The following is a 19695-nucleotide window of genomic DNA, read 5'->3' as shown; positions in this document are numbered from 1 at the left end:
ACGCGTATGCACTGTAGGCAAGATGTTACCGATGTTACCTACCTATAAGGCGCGGCAATTTCGTAACGGCGAATGACGGACGTACTTTCTACTGCTCTTTTGTCGCTAGTATTTGGTGGATATTTGAATATTGGCCCATCTTTTCAAGCTACCATCGAGGTCTGTATTACTGGTTGGTACTTCCCGCCAAGCGTAGCGTAAGGCGCTAAAGCAGCTTCAAGCAGCACGGCGGGAAAATGGCAAATTCACATTTGCACGGGCCCATAAAATACTCATCCAATAATTATTTGATAAAATAAAACTTGAAATAAAACGGAAAGTGATAGCATTAAAAATAGGTCACAAAACTGATTTGAAGATTCATAAGATGTTTCCCACGGGTGGCTACTCTGCTTTGTTGTTCTGGTCTTAAAATGGCCGACAGAATACACATCATTTCAGGCAGCGAACAGTAAAATTCGAGGATCTGATCTGTTTTACGCAACAATTCGTACTTATCGCCTCTGATTATCGTTCTGTCAGGACTGAATTAGAAAATAATATCTGTTGTCGCTATTGACGTGCGATATATGACATATCGTGAAAGAAAAGTGAGTACGGTTAAAACGAACCTTATTTCTATGGATACACAACCAGTTTTGATTAGCGAATAAATAAATTTGCCGCCCATCGTGACAATTTTAACTTTATGCTTTTACAAGAGATTCCTGTTAAATTTTACTTTTTTGTGTGTGTGATTATGACAAAAGTTAAGTCCGACATGTTCGAAAGACGCGTGACTTCCTCACCGAAATCCCTTCAACTTTTTCACCGACCGTTTGTCGTTTTCCACGGGTGAGGAACGGTTTTGTGTGTATTTTCCGTTGAATAGTGCTCAATTGACGATACAATTAATATACTGATCACCAATATTTTACCTGTTGAAATGGCTGATGTCACAGCACGTATCCCCACAATCAAACAAGTAATTTTTTAAGTATGGTTCTGAATGATTTTTAGGAATATGGGGCAGACACTGTCAGAGCCAGTCACAGAAAAGGAGTCTGCATGTTGTCAAAATCAACTGTACAGAGTGGGTTCTAGCTGCATGCAGGGATGGCGTATAAATATGGAAGACTCGCACACCCATCTCTTATCACTTCCGGATGACCCAGGGACTGCATTTTTTGCTGTCTATGATGGACACGGAGGTAATTTTGGCTCTTTTCTTCTGTATGTATGTATGTATGTATTCCGGCCCTGTTTCTAATTTGCTCATAAATTCTGATGACTTTCTCATTACAGGTGCCAAGATCGCTCAGTATGCAGGAAAACACCTACACAAATTTATTTTGCAGCGACCAGAGTATAAAGAAGGATTAATACCAGATGCTATGAAGCAAGTTAGTAATTTTAGGTTCATTAAGACATTAAATGTTTCAGAGTAGTGTCCTCCTTTAAAATTTGTTCATTCATTACTATACTATTTACACAGGGGTTTTTGGATGTTGATACTGCAATGCTTGAAGATGAAGCACTGAAAGATGAAATGGCTGGGACAACTGCAGTTGCTGTACTAATCAAAAACAATTCTCTTTTCTGTGTAAGAGTTTAAAAAATTGTCTCCTTGTTAAGTATTATGTTTCAAAGGTACACTTAAAAAAAAAAATACTTTTTTGCAGGCCAATGTAGGGGACTCCAGAGCAATTGCAAGTGTTGCAGGTAGGGTAGAACCCCTGTCTTATGATCACAAGCCTAGCAATTATGCAGAAAAAAAGAGAATAGTCGCTGCTGGGGGCTGGGTAGAATACAACCGTGTCAATGGGAATTTGGCTCTTTCAAGAGCATTAGGTGACTTCATCTTCAAGAAGAACCAAAGAGTTCGACCAGAGGAACAAATTGTTACAGGTAGATATATCACTTTTTCTTGTTAAATAATGTTTTTTTTTTTTTTTGCAATGTTTTCTTTATATATGTTTGTCCATTCAAATTTGTTCTAGCTTTTCCGGATGTGGAAGATAAAACCATCACACCGGATTGGGAGTTTATTATCCTTGCATGTGATGGTATTTGGGATGTTATGACTAATGAGGTATGTAATAATCCTTGTTGATCTAATCTCTTGTCATGTGATTGATCTGATTATCATTCCTCTATTTATTATTATTTCAGGAAGTTGTTGAGTTTGTCAGAATGCGAATTGGATCAGGCATGGATCCTGAAGATATTTGTGAGGACCTTATGAATTGTTGCTTGGCTCCTGATTGTCAGATGGGTGGTCTTGGTTGTGACAATATGACTGTTGTATTAGTGTGCTTTTTGCATGGAAAGTCTTATGAGGACCTGTCAGCACGCTGTTCAATTGAACCAGAGCCATTACCAGACCCTGCATCAACGACTCCTGAACTTGAATACTAGTCATCTTTAAAGTAAGGTTAATGTAATTGTTTAGGACTAAATCCCCTATTAAATTTTTAAAGCCAAATATTTTCTCTATAATGCTTTGTTCTGCATTTAATTGTCTTTGTTTTCTGAACCAAAAGCTTTAAATCTTTTTAGGTTTTTTTAGTATCTGTTCCCATGTGTTTATTAGTGCCATTCTTTCATGTGCTGCTTTTCTATAAATTTTGGCCACCTGTAACTATGACTTACACAATTCTTGGTTGTGTCTTAAACATGAATTTAATATTTGAAAGTTTAACAGTGGCAGCAAACTTCTATTTCAATCATTGCAGCTATTTTAAATTGATGAAAGTGCTCCTTACCTGTCTATGAAGTTAAATAATGACATTTTCTTTAACAAATTCATATTGTTAGTCTGATTTTTGTTTCTTTTGAGACTACTTTTGTCATACTGTTCTGAAGAGTTAGTGTTGAAACCTATTAATTAAACTTTATTCTGTTGTCATTATTATTGTTTTTAAGGCTTTTCAAAGCCATTTTTATCATGTTGATTGGGTCTGGGTTTGCATGCAATTTGTTCTTAATGGCATGTGAAATTTATGAACTACCCATTCCTTACATTATGATTTGCTACTTAAAGTAATCTAAGGTTGTTAGATGACAGGTTGGCAATTTCTGACATTTTAATGAGGCTGCAAAGTGCCTCTTATCAGGTTGTTCTGCATCAATTTTCTTAATGATATGCATGACTTAGTAAAATTGGTTGTTTGATAGCATTGCAAATCTCATTAGCAATGTTGTGATCTAAGGTTTTCTTGGTCCACAGATTTGTAGACTTCCATGTGTTTTACTGGTTTGTAAGTAATTCTGGAATGAACTACTTATTGTTTGACAAACAAGAGGAATACAGTCCCCTAAAATTTCAATTTTTTAGTTGTCTTCTTTTTGTGGATTTTGTGTTGAAACACTTTTAAGCTTCTGTGAACTTGCTTAAAACCTTATTGACTCTCACTATGACAGCAGAGGAAACTACCGTTAAACAGGCTAAGATGGACCATGTGAGGTAATGTGGACCACCCTCCTATGCTCTGCTTGACCACTGAGCTGTCGCCCAACATTGTTAGGAATACGACTAAGTGGTAGTATGAGTTGAGCAGAAGCGGAATATAGAAAAAAAGAAGGTGGTCCACTTCACCCCGCATGGTCCATATTACCGTTTTACGGTAGTCATTGATAGTCTCAGTTGCATGCAAAAGTACCTAAGTAACAATTATTTTTATATCTGCTCGTCAATCAATGTCTGTCTTCCTCTTGTTCTTCTGTAATGTACACCTTTGGTTATCTCCTTTAATGGCACCAATTTATTGAGATTTAAATGCAGTTCAACTACAGTAATCTATATTCTCTGTGACTACAATGGAAAGGTAATGATCTCAAATTAGTACTTTTGACCATTGTACCTACTGAAATTCATAATTTGTCAAATACTTTCTCTTGGCTGATTGTATTTTAATCTGATGCATGCTCAGAAGCGCATAAATTTATACAGTAATTAGTAAGTACTGATGATGTAAGCATCCAAAACTATTCCAAGAATCAGAATTTTTGCCCAGTGAATTGTAATATTTTGCAGGCATTATTTTGTGCCTTTTTTTTAAAATTTGAAAATATCTACACTAAGGGGAAGATGTAGGTAGTACTTTGGTGACTTGATACTAAGTGTATCTCATGATCTTGTTAGTAATCTGTTTTTTTTTTTTTGTTTTTTTTTCAAAAAAAACTATAAAAATATAAAATAAAAAAATATCTTAATACGTAGAAGCAGAAAAAAAGAGGTGTGAGGTAACTGTTGAAACCGGTCAACGGTCCTCATGGGATGCTGTAGTAATTGTATGGACGTGATATTTGCTTACTGTTTTAGTGATCCCTCTAATGTTTCGTGTTAAACACCTACCTACAGTGAAACCAGCTCATAACGTGGATCCCAAGGAATGACCAGAAGTTATGTTTTAAGCGAGATTTTTAACACACAGCTGTATAAAAATGTGACATTCTATCGGGCGTACGTAATAAGTGAGTCTCACTGTACTTGTACGATATTCTTTTCATGAATTGAAGTGCAGCACATTTAATCTCAATTCTCAGAACTTTTCATACTGATAGTGTCTGTATTGTGTCAAACCTATTTTTACTATCTGCTCTGTGATTTCCAAAATTATTTTCAACTGTGAATGTGGAATGTTGAGGCTGATCTTTTCAAATTATTTTAGGTACTTGATTTGAGTGTGATAGAGCTCAAATCTTAATTTCATAAACTTGATGTGAGTGGAGCACAAATTTGTAGTAATGAGTTTTAAGAAATCTTGACTATTTTTCTCAGTGTGTCCACAACTCATTGTGTATTACCAATGGAGCACATTTAATTTTGTACAAATTATGTTACTATATCAGAATACTACTTCCTGTGGTGTTAATACAGAAACTCAGCCATTACTCATTGTGTTATAGGAACTAATCACTGATGGGATCAATTTCGTTGTTATGTATGAGATTTTATAATGAATGAATTCCTAGTTGCTCATCTCTTCAAAATAAACATTTTTACCTAGTTCCAAATGTCTTACACAGGGAAATATTTGATTTCTGATTTATTTGAGAACTTTTTGGCAATAAAGTACACTGTACACAGTGCAAAATCCTCTCATCACATAAACTGACAAAGTAGCTCAACTTCTAAAGCAGAGCCTAAGTCTCACTGAAACACTCATTTGCTGTGTAAAATTACAAAAAAAAAAATAAAAAAAAAATTGTAATAAAATAACAAAATGCTGTATAACAAGTTCGAATCTGACACTTGGGGAAATAAATAGCAATTGGACTTGTTTAACTGGGATATGCATTTTGTAGGTTCACCTCTGGTAAGGCTTAGATTTGAAGTTTATAGTCCTACTCTATACTGCAATAGGAATTGCTGAAGAAAAGTCAGGTTGTACTAGGCACATACAAATTATAAATAGACCTATAATTTCATGGATCATTTACAGTAGTCAAAGTGAAAGCACATACCACCAGTTGCAGGACCTTAAATAAGTTTAGATTCTTATCCTCCAACAACTTAAAACCATGCAACTTTCTCAATTAATACTGATTAGAACACTAGAAATTAAAAAGAAACAAAAACTGTCACAGATAAAGTCTTACATCTATTATACCTATCTCTATAAAATTGCTAGTATATGGGCCAGTTGAAGGTCAATAGATGTATAACTGTGAAAGATTTTACACATAAAAAAATAACAGCGTAATTCATCATTTATTACACAACAATTTTGTATAACGATAGCTATAGGCAAAGGCTGTTAAACCGCTAACCGTTAGCACAATTAAAAAATATCTATAAATCTAAATGCAAGTGCTACGCTTTCCCATTTAAATTTTCACAAGGGTAAAGATTGCACACAAACCACCAACTGATGGCAACACGGTATTTACACAAAAAGATTAAGTGCTCATGTTAATTTAAAAATACAAAATTAAGGTTCAGATGAAATTTATGATTGCATTTCATGGTTTTAAATAGCACAATTTAACAATTACTTTCATATTATTTATTTGTCAAAAACCTTTCAAGGTAGTCTACAGCTTCAATGTCAACATCTATACAATTCATGATTACATTCTTTTCAGCTTGTTTGCCAATCCATAAAATATAAAAACTGACTTTACAAAAAGTTTTAAAATTACTTTGTACATATTTTGCAAGGTTTGCATTGCAAATTGACTTAATGTAACAAGATAAAATAGATACTGGTGTTTCCTGGGATATAATCTCTCAGTTTACGCCTGTACAATCAAATCATTAATCATTGACAATGCCATGCCATGGAGATCAGCTGCGCTGCAGGTCTGGTGATCTTAAAGTTATGCTCCTGACAGTTTAAAGCCAAATTAGGAAACAGACAAGAGTACAATGCCCAACTAGAATCAATCATAAATATACACAATTTATCACACATGCTCTCATACTTCAAACACAATCGCACATAACTGGCAGAACATAAAAAAAAAGAGAAAAAAAAGATAAATGACGGTATAGGAGATACAATACATCCTACAGGACCCTAGAACTAATTGCTTATAAGACTGCTGATCACATTTTAATTTATTTAAGTTGTCTTGCTTTAAAAGAGAAATCAATTTACAAGTAAAATATCTTTGGGTAGGAAATTACAGTCAAACTTACTCATGATTAAAAGTAGGAAACATGTAACAATAAATTATCTATAAGTGAGTTTAACTATAACTCACCCGCATTAAGACATGGCAGTTAAGACAATTGATTGAATGGGGTATAATTTCCTTTACCTTTAAGTACAATATAATTATAGATAAAGAATGAAAAAGAAATGTAAAACCCCATACTTTGAAATTTGTAAAATGCAGAATTTAAGTCCATTTAAAACAAATTCAAAAGGTTTGCAATACATTGTGCATGGGAGCAGACATATAATATCATTCCAACTGAAGAAAATCTAGCCCGGCTCAGTTCTTTTATCTTCCATAACACAAAACTCTGGTCCTTACAAACTATGAAGGGCCAAATAAACACATTCAGTACGGAATCTGCAATTTATTATGTCATCTTAATTATTCTCTATGGAATATCACCGAGATGAAAACCCAGGCCTGCAACTAACTAGTAAAAAATGGGGGCACAGCACTGTTCTCCTGAACTTAAAGAACATTTCTCTAAAATTACTGTACATATATATATACAAACTGGTAGATACAATTGTACAATCTATTTAACATTCAATGAAGAAAACAATATTCTACAGCTTTAAATCACTTGAGATTCCACCCTATAGTGAACAAGCAAACTATTTCTTCCCACTCCTAAGACTCTAGTCACGTCATCTATTTGACGCATGATTCATGTCATATAGAACTTGAGCCACAGTTCGAGATGATTCTACATTGCTTAGTGCCACACTAGCTAAGTGTGGTTCATGGCTTCGTAGCAATCTGCAAACAAAGAAGAATGTGTTTGAGAACAAAGCTAGTGTGAAACAGACATTTTAGACAAAAAGGAGCTAATTTCAAAACTCATTTTACCTTCTCCCAGAATTTGAGTAAATGACTAGGTTGCGTAGTATTAGGGCAGCAGTCAAACGAATGCTTTTTGTAACAGGTCCCTCATTGTCATCCTGAAACCAATTAAAAAACAATATTCAAATACAAAGCGGCAAAAAAAAAAAGTACAAATATTGAAATGTCTTTCTAAAAAACTGATGTTGACAGCTTGAAATGCAGCACCTCTTTGTTCCATATATAGTCACAAAGAAAATAAAGGAAAAATAAAAAATAAACAAACTGAGAAACCAACAACACAGAGATTACAATGAGACCCGTCTCCACTGAAAAAGCAGCATTTGGGACTTGTATGCAGCAGATTGATAGACGGTTAAGTAACTCCCAATTTGTTTTGAGTTTTAAAAAAAAATGAAATTTGGAAATGTTAGGATAAACATCCTTTGAGGGAAAAAAAATTACTACAAACAGTACAAATCTATTTGAGACACAAAAACTTTAGTTTTAAAGCTAAGAGGCAAAAGCATTAATGAAAGTCAAAACATATCATTTTGGTTCTCTCTAAACTGATAAGGTAGAATTGGGCAACCAGAGGGTGCACACCACACCACACAAACAAACAAACAACCTTCAAAGCTAATTAATTCTTCGGTCAAAGAGAAATCATTGGTTTTGAAGTGCTGCCTCATGCTGGGCACTTCAACAACAGTAAAGTAGATTCACAAAATAAAGTAACAACATATTGAAAAACAATAAAACACACACAAAAAAACAAAAACAAAAAAAAACCAACACACACACACACACACAAGAAAACAAAACAACTATGAACAATCTTTTCCACCAAGTTTCATCAAGCATGCAAATCATTCACATCAAAAGTGAGATGCTCCTATATGCATCATGTAGCTGGGAGTAGCTGTGCACAGCACAGAATACTTTGTGTACAACTTCACTGATTCACTAGAAGTGCAAAATGCGTGTGAAGGTGCAAGACTGTGAAGAACTAGTGCACCTTTGTAACCATCACCAATAGACTCAATACTGTACATGTTGCCTGAAAATTAACTAACGGATCACTGAATTAAAATTGTGAAAAACTGTTTATATGCGGATTTAAGCCGGGCTGCCGCTACCACAATCCTAGAGACGAATCGCCAGATGAACAGTCTACGCAACGCGGTCGCACAGGCAAGTAGTGCGCAGACATGACTATGGTCACGTTTTTCAGTTTTAGTTAACCGACACGGCCGGGCCCCAGCCCAACTCATAATGCAAGAGGGACGTCAACCGTCTTTGTTGCTATACTTCCCTCCCTCCCTTCTCAAACTCTCTTATGACAACAGGAGCGCGATCGTAGCGCCTTCAATCGTTTTTCTCCCGGAACTAAACGCTTTCCTTCAAAATACAAGTGATCTTGGTCAAAAGTACCCACATTTTTATAAGTACCATCATATTTTTAGTACCATTCACAAGAGCAATGGCGACATGAGGGCTTTATTGAGTTAGCACCAAGTTGCCTACTTTAGTTCTCAGCAAACCAGCTTGCGCAAGAAGAAATGTTATTGCCAACAATGTTCACTGTCCAGTCTAATTAGCAGACGTGAATTTAGAATTTGGCACGAATTCTCTAACCATAACATCTCTGTTCTGCAAAAACAGAATTGCAGTTCCTATCTGAGTCACTTCACAGACCTCAGGATGTCAATTTCAACAAGAAAGAGGTTGCTAAGACAGAGATTAGGTGGAAGTTGAGATTTTCATGGCTCAGAAAAAACTCTAGTATGGGGAAAATGGTGTGAAAATAAGGAACTACAAACAGTGGAATTGAAGGGTTTAAATGCGGGGGAAGGACTAAACTAGCATGCAAAGTCAAAATCAACAGAATTTTAAGAATCCTTAAAATTCATGCTTTTTTCCGAGCTGAGATATACAAAACAAATAGATACATCAAACAATTCAAACTAGGTTTGGGAAAATTTTACCTGTTCGGGTGGAACAGGGACAGGTGCTGGTCCAGGTTTATGCTGTCAGACAAACATTCCATCATCAAAACTTCCCCTCAGAGACACAAAAAAATGGGACATAAAGGGTGTCTAAATTCAATACTCTACTACCACCCACTGATATGTATGAGGAGTGACAGGGGGACAATGACAGATGACAGATGACGTATATAGAAAATTCATTTGACATTCCTAATACCCATTTGCAACATAAAAAAGTATTCAAGGCACCACTTAATTTGTATCTTGAAAACATTCTCAGGTACAGAGAAGAGGAAGTCAGACTATCAAAACTCACCAGTAGTTCCTTCGGGTTAACAAATTCCAATGCATGTCTCTTGATTGCATGAAAAGCTGCGTTAGGTGCATATCCTGGATGTGGTGGTGGAGGCTGTGGAGGAGGAATTTCACTGCGGCCACTTTGAGAGAGTTGTCGTCTCCGCATGGCCATCATGCGCAATACCTGAAAATCACAGAATGACTTAATGCAGATTTTTTTCAAAGATACGAAAAAATACTTAAAGAGAAATAAATTTACTTACATCAGCATTACAATGACGATCAAACAAATGGGTCATAAGAGAGAATCTTTTTCTTTTCATTGCATCACATCTTTCCCACAAGCATTGAATCTCTTGGCTTCCGGATGGACAATGTGCTTCACAAGCATGCATATAAACTTCATTAGCAGACTTGAAGCTCCTAGATAGAAGAAATGGATATTTTAGTCATAATTTCAGACAGTTCTAATTTTTAAAAAGAGAAATTTGTCAATATTGAGCTTTAAATTTACCTCATACAGCCTCTCCATTCACATAAAAACATAGATTGGTTAGGCATAGGTCTAGGTACTGGACTTGGCATCCCACCAACTCTTGAAGTATTTGAGGCAAGCATTGTAGGCTTGGTCGAATTTACTGGAGTAGCAGCTGATTGAGGGCTTGCTGGCCCTGCTGAAGCAGTGGTAACTGTATTTACTGTAGTTGATTTTGCAACAGAACTCCGAGTTCCTATTCGTGTTGCAGTGGCATTAGTTACTGATGTACTGCTTACTACACCATTTGGTTTACTAGTCAAAGAGTTCGGGCTTGGGGTTGGACTCGGTCGGACAACATTTGGCCGAGACCCTGCACTAGCATTAGGGTTGGCAGTGATTGTTGGAGTGGGAATAGGTGATGGGGACGGAGTTTGAACTGGGGATGGATTGGCAGTTAACACAGGTGTGGGAATGCCAGTGGGAGCAGGAGATGGTACTGGTGACGGCTGTTGGCTGGTTGCAACCAATGCTGGTGGTGCAGAATGGCTCACGGCCCCTGTTTGAATTACAGGCCTCTGGACGGGTGTCACCACTACAGGCTGACCCTGTGGAGTGACTGCCACCAATTTCTGTTGGACAGCTTGTTGAGTAGTCACACCACTGACTGGGACAGTGCCTCCAGGTTGTTGCTGAAGAATAATGATTGTTTTGGCTGAAGTGCCCTGTTGTTGAGGAGTCTGAGCCACTAAGACAGTCTGAGGCTGTCCCTGAATGAGAGCTGTTTGAGGTTGGGCCATAACGAATTGCTGGCCACCAACTCCACCTGATGCAATTTGTAGCTGATTCCCAGGCTGAACAAGCTGCAACTGCTGTTTGGAGAGCAGTATTCCATTAGTACTTAAAAAATAATGAATTAAAGGTCAATTGAAAAAGGAAACTTAGTAAAAATCTATACCTGGCCTTGCTGCGATATGACATACTGTGGCCTTCCCATCGCTCCAGTAATGACGCTACCACCTGTGCTGGTCTGCATCAGAACAGTCTGGCCTGTAGCTGTTTTTAATGCAGTAGTACCAGTTACAGTTGTTCCACTTTGAAGAGATATTGAGCCTCCTGTTGTGATAAGCACTGGGTTTTGACCAGTAAGGGCTGGTAACAAGATAAAATAGAGTATGATAAATAACATAAATTTTATACACCAAGGCCAGAACCTACACCTTTCAAAAATTACAGTTTGTGCATACCTTGAGAGACAATTATTTGTCGGGTTCCAGCCATCATTACTTGCTGGGCAGGAGCAGACTGGTTTGGATCAGAACTAACAAAGACTTGGCGTATGGTGCCTCCACTCTGAACCAGCTGCAACTGTGGTTGTGATTGTGCCTGTTGTGGTTGTGGTGGTGTTTGCATTTGAGGCTGAATTTGAATCTGTTGTAGGGATTGAGCAGCTGGAGTGACAGGTTGTTCAACTACTTGTGATTGCGTAACAACCGGAGCAGGCTCCTTATTAACTTGAGTTTGAGGCACTTGCTCCATCAGTAACTCTGGATCCTCATCTTCCAGCACTGAAGCAGCAAGAGCAGAGTACAAATTCGCTGCAGCTGATGAAGCTTTGACTTTTTCTTCACCTTGGCTAGATTCATCACCTGAATTTGAGCCATTACCATTCACTTCTAGCCGCAACCTTTTAACATCACTTTTATCATCTGCATCATCCTCAGCAGACCTTTTAATACATGCAGCAACATCACCTTCAGGACCAACCATGACTTCATCTTGGAGATTGCCATCTTGCTTTTCTAAAAATTCCAGTAACTTTTCACCAACAGATAGCTCTTTCTTAAGTACATTGTCTTGCTGCACAGCAGTTGGTGCAGGCTGAACAACTTCACTCTGTTTGTCAACAAGTTCGAGACCTCTTTCAGTAAGTCTCAACTCCATACCAGTTAGGTCTTTATCACAACCTCCAGTAACAGTGTCCACAACTTCAATACCACGTTCAGTGATCCTTATCTGCTTCCCCAATTCAGTCTTAGCTCCTTTAGAGACTAACTCTAGACCACGTTCACTGATACACAAATCCTTGGAAGATAAACCGCCATTTAATACTGGAGGCTCCTTGACATCAACAGATTTTTCCAGGAGATCAACCAGCATTAGATTTCCTTTACCAACAGGTTTAGTATTATCTTCAACAGAAGTTTCTTCTTGTTTGATTTCTGTTTTGATTTCCCCATGGGCAGCACCATTAACGAGTACACCTTCCATACTTTGATTATTAGCTTTGGTAGCATTTTCTTCAGACACAATTAAATTATTTGTACCTAAAAGGAAGCAAAATACATTAGGTTGGTCAGGATTGGAAAAGCAATATTCAAACTTTATCTACGAGTCTACACCTACATTACATTATTATATTACAAATTGACTTACATTTTATCACACTTGCACCATCAGTTGATTCTTGGGTAACTACACGATTAGGTCCAGAACTAAGTGGTGCTAGTGGTGGTGGTGGTGGTTGAGGAGGATCTCTTCTGCTTTGTAATACCGTCCCTCCTATGTGATTTTCCACTTCTGAGGAATCTCCCTGTGGAATGTAAATAAAGATGTTTGTTAGTTATATTTTCAAGCAAATAGAATCATTGTTAACACATTGAGTCCCAGGAGGAGGTGATAAACACAGGTGTGGTCACGTGGGACTCAACGTGTTAATATGAAGGCAAAAAACTAACCTGAGGTTGAATTTGAATGATGGTCGGGGTTCGAGCTCCATTAATTCTTGCAACCCTTAAAGCCTTGCCTTTGTGGTTGACAATTGTCGATGTTAAAATAGCACCAGATTGTTGTTCATTTGGCTGAATGGAGGTTTGTAGTAATTGTTGCTGCAACAATGCACCTTGAGCTGTTGGTTGTGAAGAAGAGATGGCAACATTTGATTGTGCTTGTTGGCCTGCAGCTTCAGGTTGATGAGGTAAAGAGGCTTTCAGAGTTGATTGAGACTGAGCTGTAGGCTGAGAAGAATGTGGCTGAAGAGGCGGAGGCTGCTGTTGCAAGGCTTGAGACACTGATGCAATTTGCACGTGCATGGGTGCTGATGACTGAACACCTTGAATCTGCTGTTCAGATTGCACTGGTTGTTGCTGTTGTTGTTGCTGCATACGCTGGCGCTGTGCAACCTGAAAGTTGATTGATAAAGTTTAGAATAGATTTGATGAAAATAACATGGCTAGAATCCTAACGAGCTTAATGTCATAATGAATAGGTATTAGTTGGCATTCAAATAAAATTGGGTTAGGTTGCTTGTTCAGTGATATGTAATATGTCAAATATTAGGGCTCATGCTTAATAGCTACTTCAAAGTCAAATGTGAAGTCATGCTTGGAATAACAGAAACAAATATCATATTATTCCAAACTCTCCCCTGATAAACAACAAAGCTCAAACCTACAAAATCAACTGTATTTAAACCTCAGTTAAACTACTAGGTAGGGCAACAAAATTCATGCAAGGTTAAAACAAAAAATAACAAAAACACACACACAAAAAGAAAACAACAGACCAAGACAGGGCCGCCTATAGTGCCAGCTAGATATATTGGATGTGTGAGACTGAACACAAATGAAAAGAGGACCTCTAGTAATGAAATTGAAAGCAAAAAATAAAATAAAAATAGAATCTAAACGAATTAAAAAAAAAGAAAAGGTTAAATACCGGGGAAATTCCATATCTCTATACTTCTTACATAGCAATATACAAAAGAAATCTAGAATGCTATTTAATAACCATGTTTTTTTTTTTTTTTTTTTTAATTCACTGCATATTGATTTGACGTACATTTTGGACTAGGATGTGTAATTGATAATGCTTCTAAAGACATTACATAATTGAAAGAAGTCCCTCATAGTCCGAACAACTGGCCAATGGCGGCTCACCTGCTGGATATTGCCGATGTCGATGTTATAGCTGGTTATGTTTCCACTCATCATGCCAGCAGGCTGTGGGCTCGACATGCTAGTCTCGCCTACCTTAGTAGCAAGCAAACTCTTGATAAGGGAAGTGTTTGTAGGCTGTGCTCCAGAGGTTGCAGATTGAACAGAATTGTTTGTGCTTGTACTTGCAGCAGCAGAGGTACTTCCGGAGGGGTTTGTTTCAGAACCAACCAAAGCTTGACTTAGATGTGGATGTGAAGTAACCTTGAGGCCAACATAAAATATGCTACAGATTTCAAAAAAGAAACCAACTTTTACACCTCAACACATATGCCCCACTGCACACAGCCCTTTGAGAAATATTTAATCCCAATTTTGATTGACCAGTTTCTAGACCAATTATCTGGAATACCTCACACCAAAATGACCAACAACTACGGACCCAAAATTACTATAGAACAGAGGATATACTTTGATCCTGAACTCCAAAAATAGCTGTAATGTATCTATGTATATCACTATACATATGTATATCACTCACTCACACACACACACTACATTAGTAAATAACCAAACAGAGAAAAATGTAGCACCAGAACAAACGTATCTACGACTAAGTTACTCAGGGGGAACCTAAGAATTGTAGTCATTTGATAGCACCTCAAACTGTTCTCACTGACTAATTAAAGAGCACAAATGACATCAGTCTCATATCAAAACATCCCTCTGTAATACATTACGGAAAGGCAGACTTGCCAACAAATTACATCAAACCAATAACCTAATGGGAGGCTTTTCTACAACAATAACGAGAGGAAACAACAGCGCTAAGAGCCCGTCACCGAAATAAATAGAATAGAAATCCATGCGTACCTGATTGCTATTTTCCGCGGTTGAGGGAGTATCCTTGGGCTTAGGGGGTGCGCTGAGTTGACTAAGGAGAATGGAGGATGTGGGGGTAAAGGTTGTAGAAGAGGCAGAGGGCGCCGTTGAGGAAGAGGAAACCGAAGTTGGAGGGACAGGGTCTGCATTTTTGTCTGAACTTGTACTACTAACTATTGGTGCAGTGCCACCTGCTGTTGCTGGTTTTTTTTGTTTAAGAAGCTTCTTTTTGTCTATGGGTGAGACGCCTATAGTGGCAGACTCAGTTCCCTCCATAATGACGGGAATTGGCTTGGGTCGCACCTTGATTCCTTCATAGAAAAGCTGCTTGCTGACTCCAGAAGATGATGAATCTCCACCAAACATGGCCGGTTTTACCGCTGGGACAGTTGCAACTCCAAATGCAGTTCTAAAGTAGACCAGATACTATTAAAATACAGTACACGGAAATGTAGAGCAATACAACCAGCACACAGAAAAAAATTACTCTCTTACCTGGCACATTTTGGGAAGTGAAGTGGTGCTATTACACCTTTCCTTCCTGCTTTGGCGCAGGCACTGAGGTACTTGTTGTAAACTTCACTTTGCTCTACCCGACAGCCAGGAACACTTTCATAAGTTGCGCGGAGGAAAGATATAGCAAACTGCTCATTTTCTCTGACTACCATTTCTTGGGCAGTGAGTTGTCCTGAGGGACCCTGTTGGACAAATTAAAATGTAAGAGTGCATTGGACACAACTAATTTACCACTAGGTTATTTTGAAAAAGAGATAATTGTAAAGTGATAAATTACCTGGTTTGCTGGAGGAGGGGTGGCTGTCTGCCGCGGTTGGGGACTTGATGCTGATGGAGGATGCTGTATGACAGAAGCAGGTGTTGACATTGGAGGAGCTTGTGCTATGACAGACATCATTTGACTTGAAGGTTGCAATGCCTGTGAGGTAAAAGATTGTTGCTGGGGCTGCAATGATTGCACACTTGTTTGAACCGATTGTATTGCTGGAAAACTGGACTGCTGTGATGTAGGGGGGAACATGGTTGATTGTTGTGGATTCTGCTGTTGCAAAGTTAACTGTGGGTGCAGGGTCATAACTGGGGATCCAGATCCAGTCTGAGTAGAAGTAAATGCAGGGCCTAGACAAATGAAAACCAATCAGAAGGATTAGATTGGATTAGAGCATCCTACAGAAAGGGCTTTAATGGCAATGGAAGAGGAAAGTAAGACTTACGAATTGGAGTAACTTTTGTCATCATGGGGGATGGAGGATAAACTTTTTTAATTGAGTTTAATGTGTGCTGCATCATTGATCCTGAGTGACCTGGTTGAGTGTGTTCGGCATGCTGAGATGGAGTTGCAGTCTGCAAGACTGTAAGATGGTTGTTGTGGCCACTATTTTCATGTCCCGAAATAGTTTCAACAACTCTCATCAGTATACAAGCTTTTGGACCATAGCTTTGTGCCTGCAAAAGTAATGATTTCAATTATAGTTTTGAGCTTTGGAGAAGAAAAAAGTTAAATGAAAAACATAAAGAAAACCTCATAAAGCCTTTGACATCCTTACCTCTACTGTAATTAGTGACACAAGAGTGTCAACAACTCCATGAATTCTGACAATGAAATTACAGGCCCTTTCACCAAGGGATGAAAGTGAATACAAACATTCAAGTGTCTGCACAAGTAACATAATGTCATGCAGAGTCAGATACCGGATGATTTGTTCATACACCTTTAGAAATAGAAAACAACAGTAATGAATGGTAGGTTATAATAAAATTAGTAATAAGAAAATCTGAGCCTTATTCTCACCTTTCCATCTAATGACCGTTGCAATGCATCTTCATTATCCTCTCGCTGACCAAGTTTATTTAATATCTCTAGAGCAGAAATGATTCCAGCTCGATCTTGACCAAATAACCTTTGTGTAACAGCAGTAAGAATTAACTGAAGAAGAGCATCTGAGCTTAGCCTCTCCAATTGCAGTTCAGAAGCAATATTTCCCAAAGCATCCAATCCAAGTTGTCTTAGTGTGTCCCATCGGGAGTGCAAACATAATAACAAAAACCTAAGGAAAGTTGGATTTGTTGCCAATATAGTTTGGTTTTCCTCTCCAAAACTTAAATTCCGTAGTATGGTTGAGACCTGGAAAATTTAAACTGTTGAAAGGCACTACTCAAGTGACAAATAAAACCGAAACAGAACTTTAAAAATCACCTGTACTACTCTCTGTCCTAAGTAGTCTTGTGTGCCCAATGTTCTGCCAAGACAAAATAGTTCTAAATCGGACGGTTCAATTTCGATTCTGGGTTTCTTAGATTTCTCAAGATCAGTCTTTGAACTCTCCCCACTTTTTCTTCTACCCAGAAAAACATTACTAGGGTAATCCAACCGTAATCCACATTCATCTAGGTCAAATTCAGTTTCATAAAGTTCTCTACTACTATTACGACTTTTATCTATTGAATTTGAACTATCTGTCCTAACAAAACTTGGGACTATAGAGGGTCTTGACTTTAGTGGCCATTGTGCTTCGTCGGTTAGGTGGTGCAGTTCGGCATCTTCAAGAACATCAGCCCAGAAGTGAGTCATTGAACTATGTCGAACTTTCCCATATACTTCTTGGAATAATTCTCTAGTTCCCTCTGAAAAATAAACACCAAAAATATGTAATATATACATGGTAAAGTAGCACAATCTAAATTTGAAGCACAACTGAATATACATACCATTACTAAAAACAGCTGCATGGGCAAGTAGAAAGTCGACAAGTCGTGGGCATTTGTCCAATTTTAATGTGTGCTTTCCTTCATTTGACAGTAGTGTGCACACATTAATGGCAAAGTCTTGCTCATTGGGTAGAGGAGACATGAGAGACATAGCCAGTCGGTCATAATCCGACGGTTTGTAGAGGTCTGTTGAGAGTCCATGGTACGCTCTTTGAGTTTCTGCAACATAATTGGAACAAGACAAGGGTCGTTAAACAAAAACCAATGAATGGTTTAGTGACGACACGACATGTCATGTTGGTCTTCCCTCCGCTGGGTCCGGGGACAAGCCAAGCCCGAGCTGGGCCTGTCCGAGGCGAGCGGTTGCGGCGCTTGCGGGTGCGCCGGCCAGACCGAGCAGGCAGCCACATCAGCTGAGCCGGCTTGGCGGGAAAACGAAACGTCACGTGACCCGGTCGGCGCGGCCCTGGCGCGCTTACTGTGCGCTGGGAGAGGAGGGGAGGGGCAGAGGGAAGGGGGGGGGGGCAGAGGGAGAGAAGATGGAAGGGAGGGGGAGGAGAGACAGGGGTGCACCGGGTCCATGGGTCCACGTGCTCAGGTCAGAGCAACAGGTGGTGTGGTGGGGGCGGGGCAGAGCGTAGACGCGGGGAACGGGGGGGAGGGGGGGATTGGTTCAGAGGTATGCCGGCCGGCACGCGCCTGCCCTGGGCCCATCTGGCCCATCGTAGCATTCGACGCCGCGAAGCCGCCCAGAAGCGGTGCACCGTCGTCGGGCGTTGGGGTCTCGGAGCCCGACCAGCGTCGCGTTGAACGCGAACGAGGTGGAGAGGTGGAGAGCAAGATAAGGGCAGGAAGGCTGAGCTCCCCCGACCCACCAGATAGTAAGCTGAAAGCTGGCGCATACCGCGCGCACATCACATACCGCATTCTTTTCACAGTCAGCATAAAGAAGGAAATGGCTAAAGCATTCCAAAGAAACACAGTGGGGGCAACAACTTCGAGTATTCACGGTTCACGAGGGAATTAACATCTTCGGTATTCAGCGATTATTCAGTAATATATTCACTATTTGAGCGTATCTACAGTGCACGAAATTCCGAAGTTGGTGCCCCCACGAGAAACACACCCTCTCTGTGCACAATGCAGGGGGCTGCAATAAGTGCAACATCTCAAAAGAATTCCGCACGAAGGTCTCTGGCGACCGGTGGGGGCGGTGAGGTGGCTTGGCTTGGAGTGGCCGACGCACTAGGAGGGAAGGACCATGGGCACCCCCGGCTCTCAAACCAACGATCCGTGCCCCAACATAAATTTTACTACAGTATACTATGTCAGAGTTATATTATCAGTGTTTTATTATATTCTGAGTACCTTTCGGCTTCCTCATGATTTCAATTATGCAGATAGTTTAAACAATGCCAGGTCATTTCCTCATATAACGACACTCATCTTGTCACCACGGGGAACGTTTCTTCCCGGGCAGGAGTCAACAAAGAAGGGAGACAAAGGAAAAGAGGAGGGCCGAAGACAAGCAAGATTATAACGTCAAAATTATTAACTCTCCATGCCAGGTCACTGATTAGCCCCGCGCACTTCTGGAGTTATACTGAGTGTAAAGGCTAATACTCCCCAGCGTTGCGGGTTTGCATACCCAAGGAGCAATGGCGCCTTACGGGCAGGGGTAGTCAAGCCCGCGACACTGGTATATTATTGCCTTTACAGACGGTACAGTACGGCACGCAAGCGGGCGCGCTTGCCTCTCGCCCCCCCCCCCCCCATGGCGCCGTAGAGGACGAGCGGGTAGGCAACCCGCCCGTACATAGGAGTGCGGTAGGGTATAGCTACAGAAGTGGGCGGGGTCAATCTGCCACCTGGTCAGCCAGCGCTAGTGTTCGACATGCACAAGTCATCATAGACTGCGGGC

General features: G+C 39.5%; 2 protein-coding genes across 7 annotated transcripts in view; one reads left to right on the top strand and one right to left on the bottom strand.

The window, feature by feature from the left end:
- The first annotated feature begins 380 nt into the window (after positions 1-380).
- LOC113203785 (probable protein phosphatase 2C T23F11.1) lies at positions 381-5015 on the top strand. The gene is made up of 7 exons (XM_026418657.2): positions 381-590; positions 1000-1190; positions 1285-1382; positions 1475-1582; positions 1662-1887; positions 1980-2071; positions 2152-5015. Exons 2-7 carry the CDS (start codon positions 1004-1006, stop codon positions 2395-2397), a joined length of 957 nt encoding a protein of 318 aa, XP_026274442.1. The 5' UTR covers positions 381-590; positions 1000-1003; the 3' UTR covers positions 2398-5015.
- Positions 5014-19695, bottom strand: part of LOC113203784 (AT-rich interactive domain-containing protein 2) — a 26098-nt gene continuing 11416 nt past the window's right edge. The window contains exons 5-23 of one of the 6 annotated variants that reach the window (XM_026418650.2): positions 17775-17993; positions 17263-17690; positions 16858-17190; positions 16613-16777; positions 16280-16511; positions 15844-16184; positions 15546-15748; positions 15042-15459; positions 14172-14432; positions 12972-13415; positions 12670-12826; positions 11481-12560; positions 11192-11385; positions 10273-11105; positions 10022-10181; positions 9778-9942; positions 9459-9500; positions 7498-7589; positions 5014-7407 (exon numbers count right to left, since the gene is read on the bottom strand). In XM_026418650.2, the coding sequence (XP_026274435.1) occupies positions 7296-7407; positions 7498-7589; positions 9459-9500; positions 9778-9942; positions 10022-10181; positions 10273-11105; positions 11192-11385; positions 11481-12560; positions 12670-12826; positions 12972-13415; positions 14172-14432; positions 15042-15459; positions 15546-15748; positions 15844-16184; positions 16280-16511; positions 16613-16777; positions 16858-17190; positions 17263-17690; positions 17775-17993 (5879 nt within the window). In that variant the 3' untranslated portion in view covers positions 5014-7295. The remainder of the gene's footprint in view (positions 7408-7497; positions 7590-9458; positions 9501-9777; positions 9943-10021; positions 10182-10272; positions 11106-11191; positions 11386-11480; positions 12561-12669; positions 12827-12971; positions 13416-14171; positions 14433-15041; positions 15460-15545; positions 15749-15843; positions 16185-16279; positions 16512-16612; positions 16778-16857; positions 17191-17262; positions 17691-17774; positions 17994-19695) is intronic. The other 5 variants (XM_026418653.2, XM_026418655.2, XM_026418652.2 and 2 more) reach the window with 5 other exon arrangements.

This window comes from Frankliniella occidentalis, unplaced genomic scaffold (assembly GCF_000697945.3).
Source record: "Frankliniella occidentalis isolate FOCC.00 unplaced genomic scaffold, Focc_3.1 Scaffold212, whole genome shotgun sequence".
Lineage (NCBI taxonomy): Eukaryota > Metazoa > Arthropoda > Insecta > Thysanoptera > Thripidae > Frankliniella > Frankliniella occidentalis.
The sequence above is the reverse complement of the archived record's forward strand: the minus strand, read 5'-3'. Positions and strand labels throughout refer to the sequence as shown.